The 25,559-nt window shown below is 62.7% G+C and overlaps 4 protein-coding genes across 4 annotated transcripts; 2 read left to right on the forward strand and 2 right to left on the reverse strand.

The window, feature by feature from the left end:
• Positions 1-869: 869 nt before the first annotated feature.
• Positions 870-4,821, forward strand: LOC118643144 (interferon-induced transmembrane protein 3-like). The gene is made up of 3 exons (XM_036281051.1): positions 870-938; positions 3,531-3,824; positions 4,400-4,821. The coding sequence occupies exons 1-3, from the start codon at positions 870-872 to the stop codon at positions 4,556-4,558; spliced, it is 522 nt and encodes a 173-aa protein (XP_036136944.1). The 3' UTR covers positions 4,559-4,821.
• Positions 4,822-6,031: 1,210 nt separating this feature from the next.
• IFITM5 (interferon induced transmembrane protein 5) lies at positions 6,032-7,013 on the forward strand. The gene is made up of 2 exons (XM_036281173.1): positions 6,032-6,245; positions 6,793-7,013. Exons 1-2 carry the CDS (start codon positions 6,054-6,056, stop codon positions 7,003-7,005), a joined length of 405 nt encoding a protein of 134 aa, XP_036137066.1. The 5' UTR covers positions 6,032-6,053; the 3' UTR covers positions 7,006-7,013.
• Positions 7,014-9,306: 2,293 nt separating this feature from the next.
• Positions 9,307-15,366, reverse strand: PGGHG (protein-glucosylgalactosylhydroxylysine glucosidase). The gene is made up of 13 exons (XM_036281091.1): positions 15,108-15,366; positions 14,533-14,743; positions 14,023-14,458; positions 13,156-13,275; positions 12,627-12,758; positions 12,352-12,463; positions 11,477-11,549; positions 11,253-11,389; positions 11,029-11,162; positions 10,840-10,935; positions 10,605-10,702; positions 10,320-10,531; positions 9,307-10,247 (listed from the first exon to the last, which is right to left on the reverse strand). Exons 1-13 carry the CDS (start codon positions 15,364-15,366, stop codon positions 10,192-10,194), a joined length of 2,076 nt encoding a protein of 691 aa, XP_036136984.1. The 3' UTR covers positions 9,307-10,191.
• A 2,913-nt stretch (positions 15,367-18,279) lies between these two features.
• On the reverse strand, positions 18,280-24,309 carry NLRP6 (NLR family pyrin domain containing 6). Its single transcript, XM_036281052.1, has 8 exons — positions 24,281-24,309; positions 23,367-23,647; positions 23,084-23,122; positions 21,071-22,835; positions 20,247-20,342; positions 19,060-19,230; positions 18,818-18,985; positions 18,280-18,418 (listed from the first exon to the last, which is right to left on the reverse strand). Exons 1-8 carry the CDS (start codon positions 24,307-24,309, stop codon positions 18,280-18,282), a joined length of 2,688 nt encoding a protein of 895 aa, XP_036136945.1.
• Between the last annotated feature and the right edge of the window lie 1,250 nt (positions 24,310-25,559).

Here is a 25,559-nt window from a genome sequence, read left to right on the forward strand (position 1 = left end):
GGAGAGAGAGGAAGAGAGAGAGAGAGAAACATCGATGCGAAAGGGACACATCGAGTGGCTGCCACTCGCACGACCAACCAGGGCCGGGGACAAACTGCAACCGAGGTACATGCCCTTAGCGGGAACCGAACCCGGGTCTCTCCGGACCACAGGCCGACGCTCTAACCGCTGAGCCAAACCGGCCAGGGCTCACACTTTTCTTTAGTGTGTTTGGCATGGTTTCCTTTATTTCTTTGAATATATTTCAGATAGGTGATTGAGAGTCTTCTTCTAGTCATCACAATGTCTGTACTTCCTTGGGGACCATTTCTGTGGACTGCACTGTCTCCTGTGTGGGCCACCTCTGGCTCCTGTGGATAATGCTGCAGAGAGCATGGGAGGGCATCTATCCTTCTGATTCATGCTTTTGTTTGCACGGTGAACACAACATTTTTGTGATGTTCTAGGTAGCAGAGCAGCAGAGGCCCATGAGAACTTCTGAGGAGTGGCTGGGTAAAGGGAGACCTCAGTGCACAGCCACAACCTGGGCCATGCTCAGATGGCCAGGGGTTAGGGCAGAGGCAGGGCAGGGGCAGGAGTAGCTGGTGCATCAGCAGGACCCACACGGGCTCAGGTGACAACCCTGGTGACAAGTACGGGAGTGATCCAGCTGCCACGGCAACCTGCCAGGGCTCTGCTCTTGCCCCTGCCCTTGTTCCTGGAGTGCCCAGCCTCTGCACGGCCAGGACTGAGGACCAGGGAACAGTGCCCATGGGCACAGGAGGACGGCATCAGCAGCATCAAGTTGGGTTGAATTTAGCCCAGAACAGGCTTGTGCTGCGTTCCTGGTACAATGTCTCCGGTCACTGGTGACAGAAACGAGGGTCGACATGACTTCGTCCAGCCTTGACGGGCTGGAGGAGGGCCAGCCACCCCCTGCCCCCAGCATCTGGGCTCAAGTTGAAGAAGGACCCCATTAGGATGATGTTCCCCCAGGGACAAACAGCAAGCTGGAGACAGGGCATGTCTGGCTTCCGTGAGCTGCACTTTATCGTATGCCATTTGTCGAAAAGCTCGGGGCATTTTGCCAACATTTCTCAGCGTGTGGAAGGGGACTAAGATTGCCCAATAAGGGGTTGTCACCCCTCCCTTTTGTCAGGACAGAAAACAGGCCTCTCCTTTCCTTTGTTACGGCTTTCCCACCGTTGATGAGAAGCACTTGGTGATGAAACGCAGCGATTGCAGAGATTGCTGGCTCTTCTGACTCAAGCTTCCCCTCTATTCAAAAGCGGACGGATGAGAGCTGTGCTGAAGGCTGGACCCCCACCCCCTCTTCCCTACTATTTTAACAGCCCTGTGACAGTTCAAACCAACCAGCCCAGTGAATAGAAAGTCCCCTTCCCCCTCCCTTCCAGACAGGCCTCCCCTTTTTGAACCCCGTATAACTTTAGCTCAAAGCTTGTTTTGCAGGCCTGAGAAAACATTGATAAAGTCACCTTACCACACCTGCTGGACTATCTCCTGGAAAGGAAACAAACCGTGATGTTTCAAGACAACCCCGGCACCTGGTCAACCTCAACACGCTCCCTCTCCCTTCTTCATTGCTTTGCTACAGCTGCCATTTACTCCCTGAAATCCCAACGGAAGAGCAACCCTCTCTGTCTTTGCCACCCTGTGCTGCTTATCAACCACTGGCCTGCTCCTCCCTTGGAAAGTAAAACAAACCTCCTCAGTGTCTCTTCTCTGAGTCATGAATTCTTTCCAAAGCCTGCACCACCGGCCAAACCCTCACCCCTGGGGGCTGTGATATGAAGCTGGCTCCTGGCATCTCTCCTCTGTGTGCTCTGACCAGCAACAGGGCGCTGGTGCCACTCTGGGTCCTGGATGGGGTGAAGCGCTCAGGCTGAGGTCGGTGTCAAGGTAGCAAATGTTCAAACCTATAGAGGTATTTTAAAAATTTTTTTAGCGGGAGGGAGAGAGGGGGAGAGAAACATTGATGTGAGAGAGACATCGACTGGCTGCCTCCCACACAACCCCAACCGAGGCCAGGGACAAACTGCAACTGAGGTGCGTGCCCTTAGCGGGAACCGAACCCGAGACTCTCTGGTCCATGGGCCAGCACTCTAGCCGCTGAGCCAAACCAGCCAGGGGGAAACCTATGGAGATTTTCTGTGAGTTTATTTGAGCCAAACCGTCAACAATATCCAGGAAGCAGAATCTTAATGGGTTGCGATAGTGCTCCAGAGAAGGGCAGTTTTGCAACTCACTTGACACATTACAATGGAAAGCGAAGAAAATCCACTGGTGATCGATCAGGGAGTGGGAGAGAGCAAATTGGGGAAACCTCTGGGATTGGATGAAAAGTACAATGATAGACACATGCACCTTTTACACAGGTGGGGACAGGACAGGTAACAGTCAACAGTCAACATGATAATGGAAACAGGGGACTGTGGTCTCCGCCCTGGTGCATTGACTGTGCCCTGAGAGGCCTGGGAAAAGGGGAGTTACCCTGACATTCCCAGGACATGTCGTCATAGATGCAAAAAGACAATGGACAGGCTCAGTCAAGGTAAAGACTGACCTGTGTCAGGGAAGATGCCGGCCTAGGACATGACCACCCACTATAAACTGCTTTAGTTAAAGTTTTTAATTTCAGACCCTCCTTTGTGGTCACTTTAGGTCTCTGAGTTTGCAAGGCCTCCCCTGAGCTTGTCGGGTGAGCATGTGTCCCCTTTTCCTCCACATCGGGGGCATGGGCTCCAGGCCCTACAGCTCCCAGGCCTCAGCCAAGGAGTGGGAAGCAGAAAAGTCATTGGGACGTAGAGTGTTTCTGCTCACCTGACATTATGCACCCTCCCTGCTGTCCCAGTGTGGAAAATTAGCTTTAGGCAAGCACACCGAATTGTATGTCATCTTGCTGCCATTTTCTCATTCTTTGCCCCCATTTTATGGTTTTACACGTCATCGCTGGCCTTCACCTACGCCGACATGCACACGTCTTCGCTGTTGAATTTTGAAAACTGGACGCACCGTGTGGCCCCCACACTTGTCACGACCAGCACGTGGTCGAGGGAGCCTTCTCCCACCCTCGTGCCGGAGTCACTGTTTCGGTCGACGGACAGCAGACGTTGAGCCCATCCCGCCGGCAGGTAAACGCAAACACCCTCAGAAGGAGCGTGTCTGGCCTCCGGAAGGTATTGAAAACTTGCCAAAACCAGAAAGTGCTACATCAAGAAGAAAGTGGAACCAGTACAGAGCACCTCTGGGGCTGCAGTGCGGGGTCCGTGCACAACGGTAGGGGCCCGCAGGGAACAGTGAGACTGGCACAGGCCTGAGGCGGGGTGATTCCAGGCGGGGAAAGTCCGAGGGCCCACAGCCTCGCGCAGGGGGGTCGCTGAGATAAGTCCTGACTGAGGGCCTGGATGGGAGAGCCCCCACTTAGACTCCCACACTGTTCTAGTATGACGTGACCTTCTAGGACCCAGCCAAATGGCTACCTCACCAAACACCAGGAAATACACCCTTCTGAGAAATGAGAACTACCCTAGAGAGGAAGGGGCCCTGAGCACTGTCTCAACGTCCCCAACCACACTGCTCAGGTCTCTGCTTCAGGACACTTCTTTCCCGGCAACCACACCTGCTCCCCAAAGCTGGAGATGATCAAGGAGGAATTCCAGGTGGCAGACGTGGGGGCTCCCCAGAACTCAAAGCCCATGATGTCCACCGTGGTCAACATCCAGGCTGAGACTGCAGTGCCCGACCACATCGTCTGGTCCCTGTTCAACACGATCTTCTTCAACCCCTGCTGCCTGGGCATCGTGGCCTTCGCCTACTCCGTGAAGGTGGGTGTGGGGGGGGCTTCTCTAGAACGTGTGTGTGAGCCCCCAGAGGTCTCATCCCCAGATGGCCTTGGGAGTGGGGCCTCCAGGTGCGGGCTCTTCTGTGTGGACGTGCCTGTGGTGGGAGGGGGTGCATTCCCAGGGAGGGTTCCCGGTGGGGCTGCATGGACGTGCCTGTGGTGGGAGGGCCACGCTATGTCTCCACCATCCCCAAGAGCTCTCCTTTCCTTCCCAATTGGGGAAATTTCATCCTTCACATCTAACTCAGACCTCAGGTCTGGTCCAGAAAAAGGAAAAGGTTCTCAAAGATGATGACCCCCAGTGGGGCCAGCCAAGGGGCCAGGACAAAGGGAGGTGGAGCCCTGAGACTCCTGGAGAGGCCGAGAGGCTGTGAGGGAGGGTCCACCTGGCCCTGTCCTGCTCGGGCTCCAGGGAACAGGGAGGGGAGGGTCCCTGATCCGGCTGAGGGCGGGTGGAGGCTGGTCTGGGCAGGGACCAGCCAGGGAGGACCTGGGTCTTAGCTCCTGGCTGTCCCTAGGACCGGCTCCAGGCCCCCCTCACCATCTCTTCTCCCCCAGTCTAGGGACCGGAAGATGGTGGGAGACATGACTGGGGCCCAGGCCTATGGGTCCACCGCCAGAAGTCTGAACATCGGGGCCCTGGTCTTGGCCGTCTTTGTGACCATCATACTCATTGTTCTGATGTTTGTGGGCCCAGTAACCTATATAAGGCGGTGAATGTCAAGCAGAGTGGCAGAGGCTACTAGTCAATGCCCCCGGCAGGTGACCACGTCCTCCCCACCCACTGCTGCCCCGCCCCAGGCACCCACCCATTTATTCAGCTCTTTGTACAGACACACCTGTCTGCAACTGAAGTCAATAAAGTGCTCCCGTGTGTGACAACGGAGACATTTCCTGGGCAGGGGCACTGCCCAGCCCCAGCCTGTCCCTGAGACAGCCCGCCTCCTTCCTTGCCCACCTGCTTGCTGCTCTGAGTGGGGCCCGGCAATTTCTCAGATGTTCCTGGTTTCTGGCCTCCCTGTGGGACCAACAGCTGGACCAGGGTTCTAGGAGGGGGGTCTCTCCTTCTCAATGTCTGAGCCCTGAGCCAAGGGCTCTGGCCCAAAGGACAAGCCTCCCTGATTCCGGGCTGCCTGGAGCCGCTGCCAGTGCCCGCAGGCTTTGGGGGTGAGCCTGTGCCAGGGCCCGAGATGCACATGGGGATGGGCCTTCCTCAGCTTGACCCCTCGTGCCCTGCACTGTCACCCTGGAGGCTGGAGAAATGCAGGTGGCCACAGGCTGCTGTCCGGGAGGTGAACCATCTCTACACCAGCCTTGCCCTTGGGGGAGCTGGGCTGCCTGGTCCAGCTGTGGGTGAGGTCAGTCCTGCTGGCTCTGGTCTGTGGTGACAGCTCTTCCTGCTGGGTTCTCCGTCCAGTCCTGGCACCCAGGAGGGTTGACAATTCAACTCCCCCCACCTCCTTTATGACGACCCCTGCAGCACCCTAACTCCTGAGCCAAAGGAGAGTTGTGCTTTGTCTGTGGTGGGCGATGCCCCCCAGGAGGGCGCCCCTGCTCCTGAAGGCCCCACGTCTGAGCAGGAGGGGCTCAGGCCCAGGGAAGGTGGTCCTGCAGGACAGGAGGCTGGCAGGGACTTGGTGTTCCCAAGCCTGGACACTGGTGACCCGAAGGGGGGGATGGGCAGAGCCGACACTCCGAGTTCTGGGGATGGAGGGTCTGGGCGTCAGCCCCTGGTCCTGAGGACGTACTTCCCCAAGCTGAGGCTCCCTCGCAACCACCAAGGGCCTGGAGGCGGCACCCGTCCACTGCTGCAGGCGAGAAGGCGTTGGGGGGTGTCTGCAGCCAGTGCACCCCTAGCAGCAGCCTCCCACGGGGGTGTCAGGGATCCGCGTGCCAAGGTGGGGTCTGTGGAGGGCGGGGTCCCCCTGAGCCACCCATCCTGCCGCCGGCGTCCGCGGTGCCGGGGCTCTCTGGGCGGGCTCGGGGTGCGCGGCCCTGGCGGCGGTCCGCAGCCCCCCCTGGGCCCCCAGCCAGGCTCGCGCGGCGGGGGGCGGCAGGAGGGCGGGGCGCTGCGTTCGGCCGGCCGGGCTCGGGCTGTAATTTGCTGTTATATTTAGCGGCGGCGCTGGGCCTCCCGGGCGGCGGTGGGTATAAGCGGCCCCGGGCGCCCCCAGAGCGGCCGCGGAGCGAGGCGGCGACGGCGCTGGAACCCATGGACACGGCGTACCCCCGCGAGGACCCCCGGGCCCCGACGGCCCGCTCGGCCGACTGCGCCTCTCACACGGCCGTCGCGCTGGGGGCGCCGAGACCCCCGCCCAGAGACCACCTGATCTGGTCGGTGTTCAGCACCCTCTACCTGAACCTGTGCTGCCTGGGCTTCTTGGCGCTGGCCTACTCCATCAAGGTGGGCGGGCGGGGTGGGAGGGTGCTTTTCCATGCGGGCAGGTGGGTTTAGGGGGGCTGGAAGGGGCTCTTGACCTGCTGAAGGCGTCTGCGTTCAGGCGGGTGCGTCTCAAACACGAGGGGTGTCCTTGGAGAGGTGCGGTTTCCTCCGAAGAGCACAGAGGCCGTGGGGCCCTCTCAGATGCTGGGGTTTCTGGGAGCAGAGCCCTCTGGCTCCAGCTTCTCTGGCAGGGTCTCAGCACCCCAGCAGACTTCCTACCACTGAGGGTCCTTGAAGGATATGCTGGCCTGGGAGGAGACAGGGGTCCCTTTCAGCCCCACCCTAGGCTGAGGACCCCCTCCCCCTGGGGCCAAACCTGGGACCAGTTGGGGGCAGTGATGGGACTGGGTAGAGCCCAGGGCAGTGTCCCCTCAGGGCACATCTCTCCACCCAGATTTTGGGTTCAGCATGGTCCTCTGAGGTGTGGACCCAGTGCTACCTGGGACGGGGGAGGCGGGACTCCCCAGGCCCCAGCACCCTCGAGACCTGGCCCTGCTGCTGTCTGCAGGCCCGAGACCAGAAGGTGGCTGGAGACCTGGAGGAGGCCCGGCGTTTAGGCTCCAAGGCCAAGTGCTACAACATCCTGGCGACCATGTGGGCCTTGGTGCCGCCCCTGCTGCTCCTGGCGCTGGTGGTGACTGGTGCCCTGCACCTGTCCCGGCTGGCCAAGGACTCCGCCGCCTTCTTCAGCACCAAGTTTGACGACTCAGACTATGACTGACAGGCTGGCCCGATCCCTGTCCTGACCCAGAGACCCCGACCCCAGGACACCGACTGCTCTAGGGCCTGGTGCCCACCCCCCAGCTCCAAGTTGGGCACCTAATGCTGACCCCAAAGATGCCCTTTTGGACCCCAGGGGCTTCACCCTAACCTTGATGGTCCTCGGTCCCCTCCCTCCCTCCCCCAGCCGGACCCTCTCTCCCCACTTACCAGGCTCAGCCTGGGTTTCACAATTAAAAGTGCCTGGTTCCAGAAGGTGCCATCTGGGCCTGTTCCTGGTGGGTGGGGGAGGGTGTCCTCCTGAGGGGAGCCACCCAGGGACACGCACAGCCAAACTCCCCGCATGAACCACGGCATCGAGGGCGGGTCGCCCGTTCTGATGTCCTGCTTGCGGCTATGGTCTCCGACTGTCCCCTTGGCGCTGGGCGGCCTGTGGCTTCTGGGCGGAGGCGCCTGAGTGTTTTGGAGTCAAGTTTGGAAACTCAAGCTTTTCATCTCCGCTGCCCTGCTGGGCACTGTGGTTTAGGGGCCTGTCTTCAGACATGAGTGGGGCGTCTCGGATTCCGTGTGAGCCTGTCCCGTCTGTGTGCGTGCATGCGTGTTCGTGCATGTGTCTGCATGCCAGGTAAGTGGGAGACCCTGGCCCGTGAGAGCCCTCCCGTGTGTTCCTGTCTGTGGGCCACTGTGTGGGTCCCTGTGGATTCTGAGAGATCTCATCTCCTGCGGCGGCCGGTATGGCTGGACACGCGCACACAGGGTGGTCATGCCGTCCTCCATGCACACACCTCACTCATGCTGACAGGACCATCCCCACCCACACAGTTGTGCAGAGAGGGGGAATTGGGGCTGAGGACGTTTCCTGAGCATCTTCGGTACTCCCTTGTGCACCCCCTGAACCAGTGGTCTGGTAGAGGGGGTTGTTAACCACATGCACACACCCTGTGTGGCTGGGGTGAGGTCCCCTGGGCCTTGCTGTGGCCAGGCCAATGACAGGGCCAGCTAATTGCAGGGGCCTTAAGCACAGGGTGGCTCAGGGTTTTGAACAACCCGCCCAGGTCCTTTCTGTCCCCAGGGAGCCCCTTTGCCTGCCCACTCCGCCTGGGCTGGGGTGGAGGTCTGTTTAACTGCTATACTTGGAGTCCCCAAAGCATCCCCTCCCCAACCCCCTGCGACACCCAACAGCTGGCCCAGCTATACCCAGCCTGCCAGCGACAGCGCCCCAGCCTCAAGCTGAGGGTCTGTGCTGGCCTGAGCCAGCCCCCAGAGCAGGCAGAGATGTGTGCTGGCAGGGCCTTAGGATGGAGCCGCTGCACTGGCCAGTCCCATGTCGGACCAAGGACCAAGGCGGTGTCTTGGGCCGTATGGAGGCAGCCGGACAGCCCTGAGCTCTAGGTTTGGCTCAAGAAGGAACCCACCCCCCACCCATGCTGGATAGAGGCTGGGAGCAGGGTGGCCTGTGTGGCCAGGTACATGTCCCCAGCATGGGATGGTCTGTGGGTTGTGAGGGGAGTGAAGCTTGTCCAGCCCTTGCCCAGGTGTGAGGACAGAGTGTGCGGTCAAGCCGGGGGGGGGGGGGGGAGGGGATAAGATCATCAGCACCCAGGCTGCATCCTGGGCTGGCTGAGGGACCCCGATCAAGTTCAGTCCATTGGCTGCCACGGGCCCTGAGCCCAGCACATAGGCATTGCCACCCCCAGCCCTCAGAGGGTCACCCTGTGTGGACGCAGGTGGCATGCACCTGCAGCAGTGTCCTCCCAGGGCTGCACCCCACTGAACGCGTGTTCACCTGGCCGCAGGCCCGCTGCACTGGGGCTGCCCCTGCTGCTTCAGCACACCTGTGGGGCCTCAGACAGTGAAGGAGAGCCCGTGGCACCTGAGACCCCCCCGCAGGGCCTTGGGGAGCTGGCACTGACACATGGGCTGGTCTGCAACTTGGCCCCCTCCCTCGGAGGGTACTCTGCCCCATGTGCTGCCCCCAGCCCCCCACAGCTACACAGCTGGGCTTGGGATCCCCCACGCCTCCACCCACCCCAGTTCACTGGCCTGGCGTCTGCTTCCTGGAGAACCTGGACTACCTCTCTCCAGAACACACTTGCCAGAGGGAGGGGGTTGGGAGGGGCAGGCGATGGGACCCACCTACTCACTCCAAGCAAGTTACTGGCTGGAAACTCGGTCCATTCACACCCTCTCCAGAAGCAGCCGGTCAGCCCCTCCAGCAGACAGCCCTGACTGACCCCTCAGGCATAGGCAGTGCCCTCCCCAGGCAGATGCCACTTCACCTCAATCCCTGCAAACCCGAGGACCCGTTTGATGTGCCAACTGCAGGGCTCGGGCCCCAGCGGAAGCTGGGCAGAGCCTCCAGCCCAGAGCAGCCGGCCCCGGACAGATGGGCCCAGGGCCGTAGCCTTGAGCCCGTGTATACTGGGCTGGGTCCTTCCGCTGGGGAGAGAAGGTACGGGGACTTGCTCCACACCCCGCCTGGCTGAGGAAAGGCGGTGCCGGGCTTGTCCGACTGAAGTGGCCCAGAGGCAGAGGAGTCAAGGACCCACGACAGCCAAGAACACCTGGACCAACCATGACTGACTCTCAGTATCGTGAAATAAAGTTCTTTGTGGTGTAGCTGCAGCTGAGACCCATTCCGCAGGGCGAACCCCCCGACACCCTTCAACCCCGAGGCCCCCCACACCCAGGCCTGAGCCTGCCTCCCAAGCAGAGCTGTCTGCCAAGCCCCACGCCGCTGGGGAAGGGCCTCGAGGCCTGGCAGGTGCCGGTGTGTGGGAAGCAATGGGTGAGCCTCCGTCCGTCCGTGGGGCTTAGGCAGGGAAGGAGCTCAGACCAGACGCAGTCCTGAACTTCAGGCCAACGAGTCCAGACCTGTGCTGGAGCCCATGAGCGTGGCTGCCAGCTGAGGGTGGGTGGGAGGCAGACGGCAGGCCAGGGGGGCGACCAAGAGGAGAGGGTGCAGCCAACTGGGGCCCCCACATAGGAAGTGCCACAGGGGAGGACCTGAGAGACGCCCCTAAAGCCACTAGCACTGGTGGGTCAGGGGCAGGGCCCAGGACAGCACCAGGCAGGGGTTCTGTGGGGCTGGAAGGCCCCAAGGTGTCCCAGAGGGGATGCTGTGGGCTCCAACGTCTTCAAAGTTCTTCCCGGATATTCTTGGAGCAGAACTTGCTGCCTCTGCTTCCTACGAGAGTGACCTTTGTATCCGGCCAGCGGAGCAGGGGAAGGAGATCTTGTGTCCTGCAGGGAGAAGGGGCCACCCTGGGGGTCACAGGTGCTGGGCTTTTAGGGGGGTCGGGGGTAGTAGCCTACCTAGGGGCAGGGGGAGCCGAGCCCGTGATGGCCACAGCTCGACCTCCAGTGGGGGTGCCTGGGGTCCTGCTCGGGTGCGGAGCTGGACCGTCACCAAGCCCTCAGAGAACGAGAAGTGAAGCCTGTTCCCCTGGTAGGAGATGCCGGAGACACACACGCCAGAGACTCCCGCCGGACACATGGGGTCAAAGGTCACACCAGCCCTGGTGATCCTGGGAGAAGGGGAAGGTCCTGAGGAGGGCCAGCAGGGGCAGGTGACCACCTCCTGCAGGTCACCCCACTCACCTGAACCCTGTGACCCCAAAGAGCACCGCCTGCAGGAAGCCCCCCATGCCTGTCAGGAAGTTCACGGCACCGGACCCGTCTGCATTCTCCGTCCACACCTGCAGGGCGAGGCGGTCAGTGCCAGGGTCCCAGGCTCAGGCCTTCCCAGGTCACTTCCCAGGGCTGGGCCCCACTGCCACCCCCAGGGCCGGAGCAGGAGGCAGGCGCCCGGGGGGGGTCGAGGCTGGCCGCTGGCCTTGAAGGGCTCGGTGACGTTGCCGAAGCTCCTCTCCAGGAGTGTCCACGCCCGCCCGGCGTCCCTCAGCTCCATCCAGCCCACGGCAAACATGCTCTGCAGTCAGAGGTCAGGACGCGTGGGGTGAGGTCCACTGCAAGAGGCCAGTGGGCAGGGCTGGGGCACTGAGAGGACCACCACACATCTCACCCAGGTCATGGCGGGGCCTCGAGGGGATGTCACAGCCTCGTAAATTTCCAGGTTTTTCCTGCGAACTTGAGGATTCAGGGAGAAGGGGACAGGGTACCCCAGGAGCACCACATCTGCCTGTTTCACTTCCTCTCCTGGGGGGAGACAGGTGCTGCTGATGGGGGGAGGGGGCTCTCGGGTGTCAGGAGGGAGAGGGGCCTCCAAGGAGCTCTGAATCCACTCACCAGGCTCGTACCCATCAAACTCGGGGTGGAAGTTCTGCTTCAGGTCAAAGGGCACCTTGATCTTATCAGCCACCGCCAGCCACTGGCCAGGGACAGGCTGACCCAGGTCCTGGGCCAGGGCAGCAGCAAACCGAAGGCTAGGACAGAGGCAGGGAGGGGCTGCGCTCTAGCCTTCTTGGTTGGCTCCCCCACAGTGGGGCTGGGGGGGGGGTCTTGGATCTGACCTGTTCTGAACCAGGACATTGGTGTACACGGAGTTGTTAACCCCTGAATGGTACTCGTCGGGGGGCATGACTCCTGGGCACAAAGGGCAATATGATGATTAGTGCAGGGTCTCAGACTTGCCCAATGCCACTGGTCAGGGTGGGGCTGGCCAAGAAACAGCCATTCCCCCCCACGACCGTCTACCCTCCCCCACGACCTTCTACCCTCCCCCATGACCATCTACCCTCCCCCACAACCTTCTACCCTCCCCCATGACCATCTACCCTCCCCCACAACCTTCTACCCCCCCACGACCATCTACCCTCCCCCACAACCTTCTACCCTCCCCCATGACCATCTACCCTCCCCCACGACCGTCTACCCTCCCCCACGACCGTCTACCCTCCCCCACGACCTTCTACCCCCCCACGACCATCTACCCTCCCCCACAACCTTCTACCCCCCCACGACCATCTACCCTCCCCCACAACCTTCTACCCTCCCCCATGACCATCTACCCTCCCCCACGACCGTCTACCCTCCCCCACGACCGTCTACCCTCCCCCACGACCTTCTACCCTCCCCCATGACCATCTACCCTCCCCCATGACCGTCTACCCTCCCCCACGACCTTCTACCCTCCCCATGACCTTCTACCCTCCCCCATGACCGTCTACCCTCCCCCATGACTGTCTACCCTCCCTCATGACCTTCTACCCTCCCCCACAACCTTCTACCCTCCCCCATGACCATCTACCCTCCCTCATGACCTTCTACCCTCCCCCATAACCGTCTACCCTCCCCCATGACTGTCTACACTCCCCCATGACCTTCTACCCTCCCCCACGACCATCCACTCCCCAGCATGAGCGTCCACTCCCTGCCATGCCCTCACCCTTCAGGTGGTACTGCTCCTCTGCAGGGCACCACTCCACACGGCTGCACCAGAACTCGGCCACAGCACTGACCACGTCCCAGCCACCAGCCTCTTTGAAGAGCTGCAGGTCCTGGGGGAGCAGGGGGTCAAACAGAGGCCACGGCACCCACGATTCTGGTTCCCAGTGGGCGCTGCCTTGCTTGCCAACGTCCACCGTTCCAAGCATCCCCAGGTGAAGGCCTAGCTCCAGACAGGAAGTCCCAGACAGTGGGGGTGGGCACGGCAGTGCCTACCTGGGTGCTGTAGTAGTACAGCTGGAAGGCCAGCACCACGGCCCCGTTGATGTGGACTTCCTGGGTCCCGTACACGTCCTCGGGGCAGACCTCCAGGCCAGAGCCGGCGCTCTCCCAGGCGAACTTGGCTCCCTGAGGGTGGGGGATGTCACAGACCTGATTCTGTCCTCGGGGCCTGGGCGGGGGCATTGGAGGACCCCACACATTTCCCAACACTCTCAGCCTACAGCCAGAGAGGGCAGAGGTGGGGGCACCAACTTCCCGGGTGTCCTTGTGGGTGCCTGCTGGCTGAGTAGCCACTGCAGGTCCCCAGTGTAGGCCAGGTGGTCTCTGCCCGGTTTCCATCATGTGCTGCCCCTGCCCAGGGCAGTGAGAGCCCCCAGCTAGGTCCCAGCCAGGCTGTTGCTCCCACCTGTACAATGCTGAGCCCCTGTAAGAATCCAGGGTGCCCCGGGCCCCCACAGAGAGGGGTCTGGCAACATCAAGCCCTTGGAAGGGACCTAGCAGGCTGGGTACTCAGGTCCCTCACCGGGTAGCCCAAGTTCCGGGCGTTGTCCAGGGCTCCACCCAGCGTCTGGATGCGGTACTGCAGGAGAGCCCTGGCAGCCTCTGGCTGGAACAGGAGGACATTGGGGAACATCCAGAGATCCTGAGTACAGTGGATGGGTCTCTTGTCAGCTCTGGCACCCTTCTCGCCCCGCCCCTTTTCTGCCCCGGTGGGCCTCAGACAGCACAGCTCCTGGCTGCCCACCTGGGTGTGTCCCAGGCCCTCCCCACCTGCCCACCACACATCCCCATCTCCAACTCAGACCCTCTGGTGCCCAGCTCAGCGCTTCACCTACCGGTGTGGGCCACCTGGAGTGGCACCTGCTTCGCTGTTTGCTGGCTGCCTGACTTGGAATGAATGACGCAGGCTCTCCAAGCCCAAGGGTGAAGTGTGCTACAGCGTCAGCTTCTCTGGACCCTCCCGTGCCCACTGGTCACCAATCCCAGCTTCTGGCTCCCACTCCTAGCCAAGGCCTCACTGTCTGCCACCCACATCCCCTCAGCAGCTGTGAGGGTCCTTCCAGAACATCCACCTGTCTGTGTTGCTCCCCAGTTCAAAAGGCTCACGCGCCAGCAGCCCCTCTACAGCTGCTCTTCCTGCTCGGTGAGCCCCTCCCGACTCTGGCCAGATGCCATGCACTCTCCCAGCTCTGGGACTTTGTACCCTCTGGTCCTCTTGCCTGAATCACTTTTCCATAAAACTCCCACACATCCTTCGGCCAAGACAGCACCTCCTCCAGGAAGCCCTCCCCTTTGCCATGGCCCCTGTGCTTCCCCCACCACAGCCCCTTTCTAGGCAGTGTGCCTCCCACTGTGTGGCAGGTGCAGGCTGGGCGTGGGGGGTGCCCACCTGGTCCCAGAACACATGGCCCCAGTAGCATTCCTCGCGGCTCCCGTTGGAGAGGCCGCCAGGGCTGAGTCCATGGCAGACATATCCTGGGACCCCGGCCTCGGGCAGGGCGCTGAGCAGGTAGTAGAGGGCACCACGCAGGGCCTGGCGCAGAGGCAGGGGCCCCACCACATCCAGGCCACAGGCTTCCCAGAGTTGGGCCCAGGCCTGGACGTGGGCAGTGTACAGAGCACCCCCCGCCTGCAGCTGCTGGGCCTCAGTGAGGCAGGCCCGGGCCTCCTCCTGGCTGCTGCCCACCACGGTCAGGAACTCCCAGGTCCTATCCTCTTCGCCCTCCCCAAGGGTCAGGGCTGGGGGCACTGGAGTCCACAGCATGTGCACCTCCTGCTGTGACCCCCCAGGCTGCTCAGGGGTGAGTGTGCGGCCATACAGGTACCTGCAAGAGCACGGCTGTGTCTCAGGGCCAGGCTTCATCCCGGACCACCTGCTGGCCCCTAGCCCCTTCCTCACCGGGCTCCCTGGACATCAGGACCCAGGTGCAGGTCCAAGTCCGGGCTTTCTGGGGAGAAGGCAGACCGCAGGAGCACCGTGATGGGCCAGCTCCCCGCAGCCAGGCGGGTGATGGACACGCTGAAGGCCAGGACGTGCGGCAGTGTGCGGTGGGCATAGATGCACTGCGAGGCCCGGAAGCGGGAGGCCCCCAGAGTGTGCAGAAAGGAGCCTGGGCGGGCAGAGGGGAAGACAGGCGCATCACACGCCTGCCCCATGTAGGGACAGCGAGGACAGTCACAAAGCTGCTGGCCTTTCTGTGCGGGCAGTGGAGTCCACCTCTCCCCTCAGTGAGGTGGACCCACCTCCGGAGCCCAACTGCCCTGTGTCGGAAGCTCCGGCCGCTGTGGAGACCCCAGGCCCCTGCCAATCAGGAGTCCCCCCACCCTCTGCCAGTTTGCAAGGCAGACCCCCAGGGACTCCTTTTCTTCCAACCGGGCATCCTGAGCTAGGACGTGCCAGGATAGGACCGCTGGGGGTTCCCCACTAACCTGGAACAAGGGCAGGGGGTGGTGGGCAGGACCGGCAGTGGCTACCTGTGTTAGTGTCCAGGACAAAGGTCGTGGTCAGCTGCTCTCCCGTCCCCGCGGGGGCCTCCAGCTGGACGTTGAGGGGACTGGGCAGAACGGCTCGGTGTGTGTCCCCCAAGGCCCCGTTGTATACACCATTCACGTGCAGGGTATCCTGATACACGCGTGTGCCCAAGTACGCGTTGGTCACGGTGGCCCAGAGCCGGGGGTCACTGGGCAGAGAGTGGGCAGTGAACATGGTGGGGTCTTCACCGGCATCCGCCATGGGAACGCCTCTGTGTTCTCCGCGAACGCCTCTCCTGGGGGCGGGGTGGAGCGGGGTGTGGGGAGGGCAGTCCCGGGTGCTGGAGGGGCTGTGGGGGCGAGAGGCCGGCCGGAGCCCTGGGAGGGGTCGCCTCCGTGTCTGCGGTCACCGGAGCCCGGCCGCGACGCTCAGGGCCCCAGGGTCGGAGGGAGAAGTAGCCTGTAGCCGCCGTGTCAGCGGAAGGCGCCGGAGTCCCCGCCCCCGGGGCGGAACGGGCAGGCGGTCCCCGGGGCGGGGCGGGCAGCTGGTCCCCGGGGCGGGGCGGGGCGGGCGGCTGTTCCCTGGGGCGGAGCGGGGCGGGGCGGGGCGGGGCGGGCGGCTGGTCCCCGGGGCGGGGCGGGGCGGGGCGGGGCGGGCGGCTGGTCCCCGGGGCGGGGCGGGGCGGGGCGGGGCGGGGCGGGGCGGGGCGGGCAGCTGGTCCCCGGGGCTGAACGGGCAGGCGGTCCCCGGGGCGGGGCGGGCGGCTGGTCCCCGGGACGGGGCGGGGCGGGCGGCTGGTCCCCGGGGCGGAGCGGGGCGGGCGGGCCGGCCCTGGGCAGAGGCCACTCAGGCCCCAGGCGGACATCGGACTGGTGGGTTGGGCTGCAACCCCAATACCCACGCGTGAGGCTGCGTGATTCGGTCTGAGGACCTGGTGTGACAGATGCGGGATGTGGCTGGAGGAAACCTGTCTGAGAAACACAATGCCATCTTTGTCCTCAAAGATGTCTCCTGGGGTGGATCTGAGCCGGGCAGGTGCTTTTGGCCTGGTCTCTCCCTCCTGTCTGCCCTGTAGGAGAGGCCAGGTGTCCTCCTGCAGGGGCGTCCTTCTCTTTGCCCCCCGGGCCCCCTTTGGTTCTCCGCAGCCTCTTCCCCTCATGGCCTCCGTCTCCCCTACCTGCCCACTTTCCCACCTGGACACTCCAGGCTCAACCCGGGGCCTGTCACCCTCGTCTCTCACACCTGGGCTGACTCAGATGTCTGACCCAGCCAAGGACACTCAGATTCAACATGCTTCCTGAAGCGCCCTTCTGGCTGCTCCCCCAGCACAGGCAAGGGCCACACCGCTCACCCAGCTGCCCAGGCCACCTGTGTCCCCACACCCACACCCACCCGCCAGACCTGCCTGCTCGCACCGTCCCCCAGTGACCTCCTGGGTTAGCTCACCCCATGCTTTCTGCTTCTGCTCTGCCCTGCGGGCCTGAGAGTGGTGAGGTCAGACCATGCCTTCTGCTCAGAGGCCTGCAATGGTGCCCACCTCGCTGGGAGGACAAGTGCGAGGTCCCCTCCTGAACTCCAGCCGGTCAGCCCGGCTTCCTTCCACTTCTGCCACATTCAGACATTCTGAGCGTGCTCCCTGCTGTGGACTGAAGGTTCGTGTTCCCCAAGTCTGTCTGTTGACATCTAATCCCAAATGTGGTGGTATTTGGAGGTGAGGTAATTAGGTAGTTCAGAGGTAATTAGGTCACAAGCCATCAAGGATGGGACAAGTGCCTGTCTAAGAGGCCAGGAAGCGAGCAAGGTCTCTACCCCATGAAGACGGGAGAAGCCATCTGCAACCAGGAACAAGGTTCTTGCCAGACACGGCACTGACTGGCCCCTTGGCTCTGGATTTCCTAGCCTCCAGAACTGTGGGAAATAAGTTCCTGTTGTTGATAACTCCCCAGCTCATGGTATTTTGTTATAGCAGCCGGAGCTGGCCTAGATGCTCCCCTCATGGCCTTGGCACTTACCTGCTCCCTATGGCCTCTTTTCTTCAGGGTGTCCTCAGGACCCCTGTCCTCCATTAGGTTTCCCAGCCCCTTACAGGTGACAGGAAACCCTTGGCTCGTTTCCCCCCTCCCTTTGCTGTTTCACCCTCCCCCAGTGTTTTGGTCTGTTTCCTGCCAGAAGGGCAGCTCCAGGAGGGCAGGAATTTTGTCCATTTTGTGGAAAGAATGAGTAGATTTGGAAGTCGATTATGGAAAGGCATTTCCTCTGTGAAACGGAGGGGACCCGGGAGTCAGCCCCTGCACCTGGACAGGGGTCTCAGGAGCTGGCCAGGCCCAGCAGGTGTTGAGCAGAGAAGACTTGCAGACTTGAGGCCTGTCCATTGCTGACCTGTCCATCAAGCCTCAGAGCTTCTTGCAGTCAAGCTGCTCCCCTGAGCCTCAGTTTCCTCATCCATGAAATGGGGTTACAGCCCTGCTCCATACAGATGAGTTAGGCACCAAAGGTAAGATGGCCAGGATGTCCGTCCAAGCGCAACAGAAACCAACAAACGAATGCAGAGGAGAATTTATTACCAGCAGACGGGGGCTGCCCGACCTCCACACCATCACAGCCATCATCCAGAGTCGGGCCACTGGTCCCAGTTCCCAAACACCTCAGACAGTGAATGACACCTCTGGGCTCGGCCACACAGACTCAGGGATGGCTTCACTTCTAATGTCCAGACCCAAATTCCTGGGGAAGGATGGTGACCTGCCTACCTCTGGTCAAGTCTCACCAGAGGCAGAATTGTGGGGCCGTGGGGCCCATATTGCAGATGGAAACAGGGTCAGCGAAGGTGTGACTCTGCGCCCAGCATACCAGGTCAAGGTCAACACACGGCAGGTGCTCAGTGACTGGGGGCTCTCAGCACCATTATTGTTGCGGGGCGGGGCATCTGCAAGGGATGGCTAAAGGGTCTCAGGAGAGGAAGGTGGGTGGAGCCCAGTGCAGGTTCTGGGGAGGAGTGTCTTTGACTGTCCCCAGGGTGTGGGGGAAGGTGCATATCCTGGGCCTTGTCAAAGACCAAGGAGGGGCCATGCCCATCTGTGCCTGGCCCCGCCTGGCCAGTGCCACCCTACCCTCAGAAGGGGAGACCTGCTTCAGCGGCCGACTGGAGTCCTGGCTCTGCGGGCCTCCAGGGCCTCAGAAGGCCATGTCGAATTCCTTGGGAGGCTCAGGGTGGTTATCCAGCGCTGCGTGGGTGATGGTCAGGCCTGGCCTTGCTGTCCTCACAGCCTGCAGCTCCCCCAGTGACTGCTCGCTCAGCTCCACGCAGGTCAGACTGCAGCCACACACACAGGAGGGAGCCAAAGAAGTGATTGGGAGGGAAGGAGAGTCCTGGGGGGTGGGGCAGTGATGGGGCTGCTGGCCTGGGCTGTGACAAAGGTGCTCAGTGACAGAGGGTGGCCCGTCAGGGCTTTCAGAGGCTGGAGAAAGGGGGCAGGAGCTGGGGGCCAAGCATCTGGGGAGTAAGAAGGTGTTGGGATCATTGACCCTGACTGTGGCCAAGGGCACCAGACAACAGAGTGGTCAAGGCCAAGGGTGGGGCAAGGGCTTTGGAGAGGGCATCTCCAGGGACCTTGGGAGGGGCTCCTCTTCAGGGTCTAGGGGAAAGCTCCAAATACCCACCCACCCAGGCTTCAGAGGTGTGTCCCAGCACCCTGCCCACCCCTGCCTGCACCTGAGGGTCTGCAGGCGGCATCCTGGGTGCTGTAGGACCGCACACAGGTGGGTCACCATGGGTCCCGACAGCTGGCAGCCACTGAGATCCAGGGTGGTCAGCGAGGGGCTGTGCTGGAGCACACTAGCCAGGTACTGGACGCCTTCCTGGAGGTCGGGCTGCAGCAGCCTGGGGGAAGGTTGGCCTCAGGAGCTGCTGTGGGGGCCCCACCCTCCCTTGATGCCTCCCAGGCCCAGCCTCACCTGAGTGTCTGCACCCGGCACCTGGGCCAGACCAGGCCCTGGCTCAGCACGCGCAGACCTCCCTGGCTGAGCCCATTGTGGAGGAGGCACAGCTCGGTCAGGGCGGGGGCCTCCCTCAGGGCCGTGGACAGGTCGTGGCACACGGAGTCTGGGAGTCTGCAGCGGGACAGCCTGTGGTCCAGAAGCACATGGTCCGTCTCAGGCCCCTCAGCCACCTGGCTGCTCCGTGGGGACTGAGCTCCAGCTGCAGATGCGCCAGCTCTCGGCCCCCTTGCCTTTGTCACCATGTGTCTCCCTGGGGGGCATGGCCACAGTGCACACCCTGGACCACGTGCCGGTCTTCCTTAGGCCATGAGCTTTATGAGGTGTCCGTACAGACCTCACGCTCCACACATTTACCTCCACAGAATTGTCCCTCAAGGTGAGGTGGGTCGCAGTTTAGTCAGCTGGTCCCTAAACGTGTTGCCTGTACATTTTTGGCCGTTGTAAATACATGCTGTGATGAACACCACTGTGTATCCAGTTTAGCGGTAGGACGGACGAGCCAGGTGTGCTGATCACCTTGGCTCCGGTGTGTGCTTCCAGGTCACTGGAAATACCACGTGAACAAAGCTGCCGCGTGGTGGTGGCAGGACTGCGCCCTCCCGCCGAGCGCCACCAGCGCCCGCTCCTGTGTCTGGCTGCTCACTGGGCGCAGCTCACAGTGGGGAGAGGCAGGGCGTGCTCAGCGCCTGTGCCTGTGTGGCCTCACAGATTCTCTCCCAGGTCAACTCTCTGGCTCCATTTCACGGGAGAGGGGCCTGGAGCTTGTCCCAGGCCAGAGGCTCTGCCCCACCTCCTCCCCTGCTCCCCTGCCCAGAGGGGCTGCCTGGCAGTTTCATGCAGGCGGAGCAGCCTCAGGTGGGTGGGAAACACATTCTGGTCCCCTCCATGCCCCACCATGTCCAGCTGCGCCCCATTCCCACTCGAACCTGGTGCAACCCCTTCCTAATTAGCACCTAAGCTGGTGATGTCCCCTGCCCCTCCCCTCTTGTGCCAGTGTGGGCAGAGCCTGTCGACCCAGCAGGGACACCAGAGGCCACGGCCCATCCCCTCAGCCCTCCCCAGACAGGGCCACACCTCTGCCCTTCCCAGGGCATCCTGCTCTGTGTCCCTTCCAGGGGAGGGGCTCGGACATGGTTACTCACGTTAGGCTGGTCAGACCACACTGCTTGTCGGTCATGGCTTCACAGAGCGGCCGCAGTGAGGAAGCCTGGGGTTTTTTCGTGGTGGCTGGGGGATCCCTGGGAAAGAGAGGAGATGAAGCCCCCTGGCTGCTGCAAGTCCCTCCCTCCCCTCTTTCCTCTGTCCTCACCCCAAACCCAGAGTGAAACCTCTCATCTGTGGCCCCATGCACCTCCCTGTTGAAGTCAGCTAAGTGTGTCCAGTGGGGGCCAGTCACCTGCATCCCCAGTGTGGGTCTCTCTGCTGCTATGGGTGTCCCCAGCCCCGTCGATGCCCTGACACCTGGGTCAGGTACTGGGCTGGAGCTCAGTGCCAGAAGCAATGACACGAGCCTTGCTCTGGAGCAGCTGAGGGTGAAGGAGACAGGCATGGACAGATGTCATGGCAAACGGTGGTCAGTGGGGCAGTTCAGGGCCTGGGAGGGCGCAGGCCAGCGGGGTAGGCAGCAGTGCTCTGGGTGGACAGACAGCAGGTGCAAAGGCTGAGGGCACTGGAGGCCTGGTGTATTCCAGAACTCATTATGAAAGAGCACGGCAGGGGGCTGGTCGAGGGCTATGTAGCCATGTCACAAGGTGTGCCTTGGATGTGGGTGGCTGAGGGTATTTGGGGGTGGTCAGGAAAAGAAACCTGGGGGAAGATGGGCGCTGGGAAGCTGTCTCACAATGGGGTGGGCAAAACCAGCCCTAAAGTCCTTCCTCTGGTGTGGGAGCGGGACAGGCTCCCCGTGCCCAGGTAGACACAGGCCTGAAGGGGTGCCCACAGGGTGGGGCTGCACCCCAAGACTCACGAGCTGCTGCTCAAACTGCTCTGCAGTCGCTTCATCAGGCTCTTCTTCTTCTTCTTCTGCACCGGGGGGAGCGTACAGCTCACCAGCCGCAGGGCCTGTCCTGCAGGGCAGCACCGTACGCAGTAGCTCAGGACAGTCATGTCCATGCGGCTGAAGCGCCAGCGCTCCAGCGCCAGCTCAGGGAGGCCCCGCAGGGCGTGGCGAACGAAGGCAGTCTCCTGCGTTTCATACAGACAATACAACAACTCCAGCGGGAAGTTGGCCTCCTCCTCCTCCCCGTCCTCCTCTTCCTGCTCCTCGGACTCCTCGGAGTCCTGGAGCGCGTCACTCTCCTTGGCTCCTTTTGGCGCCACTCTAGGGCACCCCTGGCCCTGGTCCTGCACCCACTTCAAGACATCCTGCTTCACGCGCTCTGAAACTACGCAGCCAAAGTGGTGCTCAATGTCGCGCATCCGCTCCAGGCTCAGCAGTCCGAAGAGGAAGCGCGTGGTGAGCGCGAGGTGGCAACGCAGCTCCGGGTCCCCCCGCAGCAGCTCTCCGACTCGGACAGCCGGTGCCCCGGGGGCCCCCTCGTCCTCCAGCAGGTAGGATAGCGCAGCGAAGAACTCCTGGAAGCTATGGTCAGTGAACTGGTAGGTGACCTCGGCCTGGAGCACGCCTGGTAGCTCTTTCTTGATGAGAAACAGCATCTGGACTTTGGAGCCATGCAGCTGCAGTCTTTCCAGATCCTTCTCAGTGAACTGTGCTCTGTGCGCCAGAACGCCCTCGCGAGCCAGGCGGCACAGCTTGCGCAGCTCGCCTTGTATCCGGGGTCCGGCGGCGGCGGGCGCCGAGCTCAGGAGGCTGGCGATGAAGAGCAGGTACACGGACGTCGTGGTCTTGGAGGTGCGCGACAGGTCTTGGCCAAGCTCCAGCTGCTGGCGCAGAACGGTGCACACGATCCAGCACACGAAGGGCACGAAACACAGAGAAAACAGCGTCTCGTTCTCCTTCACGAAGCGGTAGGCACGCTCCGCCCTCCACTCGTCCTGGAAGAACTTGTAGAAGTACTTCTTCTTGTCCTTGTCGGAGAAGCCCCGCACTTCGGCGCACTGCGGGGAGCACAGGCGGCCCTGCAGCCTGCCCGGGGCGGCGGTGCGCGTGGTCACCAGCAGGCGGGCTTGGGGCAGCAGCACTTTGCTCAGGAGGCCTCCCAGCACCCGCGCGCCTCCTGCGGCCTCGAAGGGGTCCGTGCAGGGCGCGGCCTCGTCCAGCCCCGGTAGTTCGTCCGCGCCGTCCAGGATGAAGAGCAGCCGCTCGGACACTGCGAGCATCTGCCGCACAGGCGCGCCGCGGTCCGGACACTGGGCCAGGATCAGGTCGGCCAGGCTGCAGGTGCCCGGTCGCTCCAGCAGTTCTCTGCAAGGCATGAAGAAGGCGAAGTCCACTTGGCCATGGTACAGCTTACCTGCCGCCCAGTCATACAGGATTTTCTTGGCTGCCATGGTCTTGCCGATGCCCGCCGGGCCCTGCAGCACCACGGTCAGCGGGCGCTGGCCGTCCTCGTCGCGGCCGAACAGGCGGTTGAAGGTGTGGGTGTCCGAGCGCCGAGCGCGCTCCGGCTCGGGCTCCGCCGCGGGCCCCAGGGCCTCGCGCTCCAGGGCAGCGCTCTCGGGCGCGATGAGCAGCTTGGTGAAGCGCTTGTTGATCTTCACCGAGCGGGCGTTCCTCTCCTTCACCTTGGCGTGCTGCCGCAGCACGTGCTCCCGGTACTTCTTCCTGTACTCTGGGGTGGGGGCGAGGGCGGGGAAGGGGGACGGGGCGGGCTGAATCAGCGGGCCCTCGGTGCCGCTGCCCTCCCCACCCGGCTCAGGACTCCGTTTCCCCTGCTGCACCACAACCCCCTCGCCGCCGGCCCTCCCAAACCCGCTCGCTCCTCCCTGGGAGCATCTGTCAGAACCAGACCGGCTGAGGGCACCCGGTGCTCCAAGCCTGGGCTCGGGGCTCCCCCGCACCTCCCGTCCTGAGACCTACCGGACACGGAGAGCAGCGCCGAGGAGCTGGGACCGAGCCCTGGAAAAAGGGAGACCCGCCGTGAGACCACTGAAGGCGCCCAGCAGGGGCGCAGTGGGGGCTCATGACCACCCTCAAGGGCACCCGGTGTCCCAGCCCTGGGGCGGGTGAATCTGTGGATGAAGTTTGCGGGGCAGGAGAGCGTGCCGGGCTTTTCTGGGGAAGTGGGAGGGATGGCGGCCCGTGTCCCGGCCTCTGCCCAGACGACCAGGAGCGGAGGGTGGGGACCCAGCGCCGCGCTCACGCTGCAGCCGCTGCTCCTTGAGCCTGGCGGCGACGTCGCGCACGTCCGCCCTCTTCAGGGTCTTGCGGGCGACGTCCAGGGCGGGCTCCGGCCCATAGAAATGGGTCAGCTGCGTGGCCAGGTCCACGGCGTCCGCGCGCTCGAGCCGCCCCCAGGGGATGCTGCGGCCATCCTGCGGCGCGTCCCGCAGCTTGTGGCGGAAGCGCTTCAACTGCTCCTGGCTCAGGTCCTCGAGCGCGGCCAGAAGCAGCTCGCGGGCGGCGGCGGCGCGCAGCTCCAAGCTGAGGGCAGGCGGGCGGGCGAGCGGGGCTCAGCACGTGGGTGGGTCCTGAAGCCCCCCCGCCTCGCCTTCCCCGACCCCCGTGTCAGGGTGCACACGGTGAGCACGGCTCAGGCGCCACCGTTCCCCCCTGCTCTGCACGGAGGGGAGCCCTCCCCTCCCAGGACCCGGTCCGAGGCTCTGCTTCCCAGCGTGTCGCCGCCTGGTGGTGAGGGGGCGCACTCCAGGGCAGGTACTGGATGCCCGCGACCCAGGTCCTCAGGGGTGCCTTTGGGCTTGGTGCCTTTCACACACCTGACCTGGCTAAGTCAGACGCCCTAGATGAGGTGTCTAGAACGGACAGTCCTCTCCCCTTCCCTCCCTTCTCTCCCCTGGGAGCCTGGAGCAGAGCTGGCTTCAGCAGGGAGCCGGAATCACCCCCACTGTTCCTGAATCCCCATAACATTCGTGCACACCTGCATCTGGGGGCCTTGCACAGAAGTCGGAGTCTGAGGCCCGGTGGGGAACAGACCCTGGGATGGCTCCTGGAATCCAGAGCCAGGGATGGTGGGGGAGGATGTGGATGGGGGCTGGGAGGTAGCAGGGCGAGGCATCAGGGGGCTCTAGCCAGGTCCCAAGGACACCCGGCACTCACCTGGAGCAGGCCGCTTCTGGCGGGTCCATGGTGACTGGACCCTAGGGCTAGAACTCCGGGGCAGAGGTGGGGTCAGAGAAGTGACCCTTCAGCCTCAGCCATGACCCAGGCCCAGGTGCTTTAGCTCAGCCAGCGCAGAGATGTCCGTCCAACAGTCACACAGCTCCCAAACTCAGGCTCAGTGGCGGTGTGCACCAGCACCTTTAAGAGCTCTGGTGGTGACCTTTGATTTTCTCCGTTCCTTTATTTGCTTACCCTTCCCTGAGGACCCATGGGCGTGGCTGAGCCTGTGCCCCACGGTGGGCTGCACGGAGGGGGGCTGGCTCCCAGCTAAGCCCCATTCTGAAGGCAGGGGTGAGGCAGGGCTTCCTGGGGGAGGGGACAGGACAGAGGAGGAGCTCACCGTGTGGGAGAGGAAGGCAGTCACTGAGGCCCAGAGATAACAGGGCAGAGCAGGGCTTGAGCAGGCTGGTGGGAGGAGGTTGGGCCTGAGGAGTGTGTGTGACTGAGGTGAGACCATGTGGGCCACGTGAATGGGGAGAGTCTGGAAATGCAGCTGAGAAAGGCAAGTTCTCCCCAGACTGTCTGGGGAAAGTGCGGCCAAGCCAACACCTGGATCTCCACCCAGTGAGACTGGCCTTGGCCCCCACAGCTGTAACAATGAACATGTGTTGTTTTCAGCCACCGAGTTTGTGGTAACTCACGTCTGCAGCCACGGACACGTATCGGGTGTCTGAGCGTCTTGCGAGTGGCGTCCCTCTGAAGGTGCTCTTCCGGAGCAGGCCCCCACCTGTCGCTGCCTCCCGACCCCTCGCTTTCAGACCACAGGTCACCCCTGCGCCCCTTCCTGCTTCTGTCGGACTTGGAGGAAACCCCGAGTCCGGGAGCCTCTGTTTGGCTGCCTCCTCCACAGGAAGGGGCCCACACAGGTGCCCTTTTCTCCCCATGATTTTTTTCTATTTAAGACAAGCAGACCCCAGCTCCCCTGAGTGGGGCTCGGGTTGTCGTAGGTTCCGTGTAGTCACATCAACCCCATGGTAGCCTCCCGCTCTCTCCAGCACCCTGAACTCCTGTTGGGGCCCCATCCGCTCACCTGACTGCCTTCCACATGGGGTAGCCTCCTGGGCACAGGACATGGCCAGCTCACCTCCTGGGGGGAGTGGACGCTCGGTGCTTTTAAAGAACAAATCTCGCCTGTTCCCACGGAGCTCTGTTCCCAGAGCCTTGCCCTGGGCCGGGCCTGCAGCAGGGATGAACCCCTCTCCAGACCACGATGTGG

Source organism: Molossus molossus, unplaced genomic scaffold (genome assembly GCF_014108415.1).
Source record: "Molossus molossus isolate mMolMol1 unplaced genomic scaffold, mMolMol1.p scaffold_m16_p_31, whole genome shotgun sequence".
Lineage (NCBI taxonomy): Eukaryota > Metazoa > Chordata > Mammalia > Chiroptera > Molossidae > Molossus > Molossus molossus.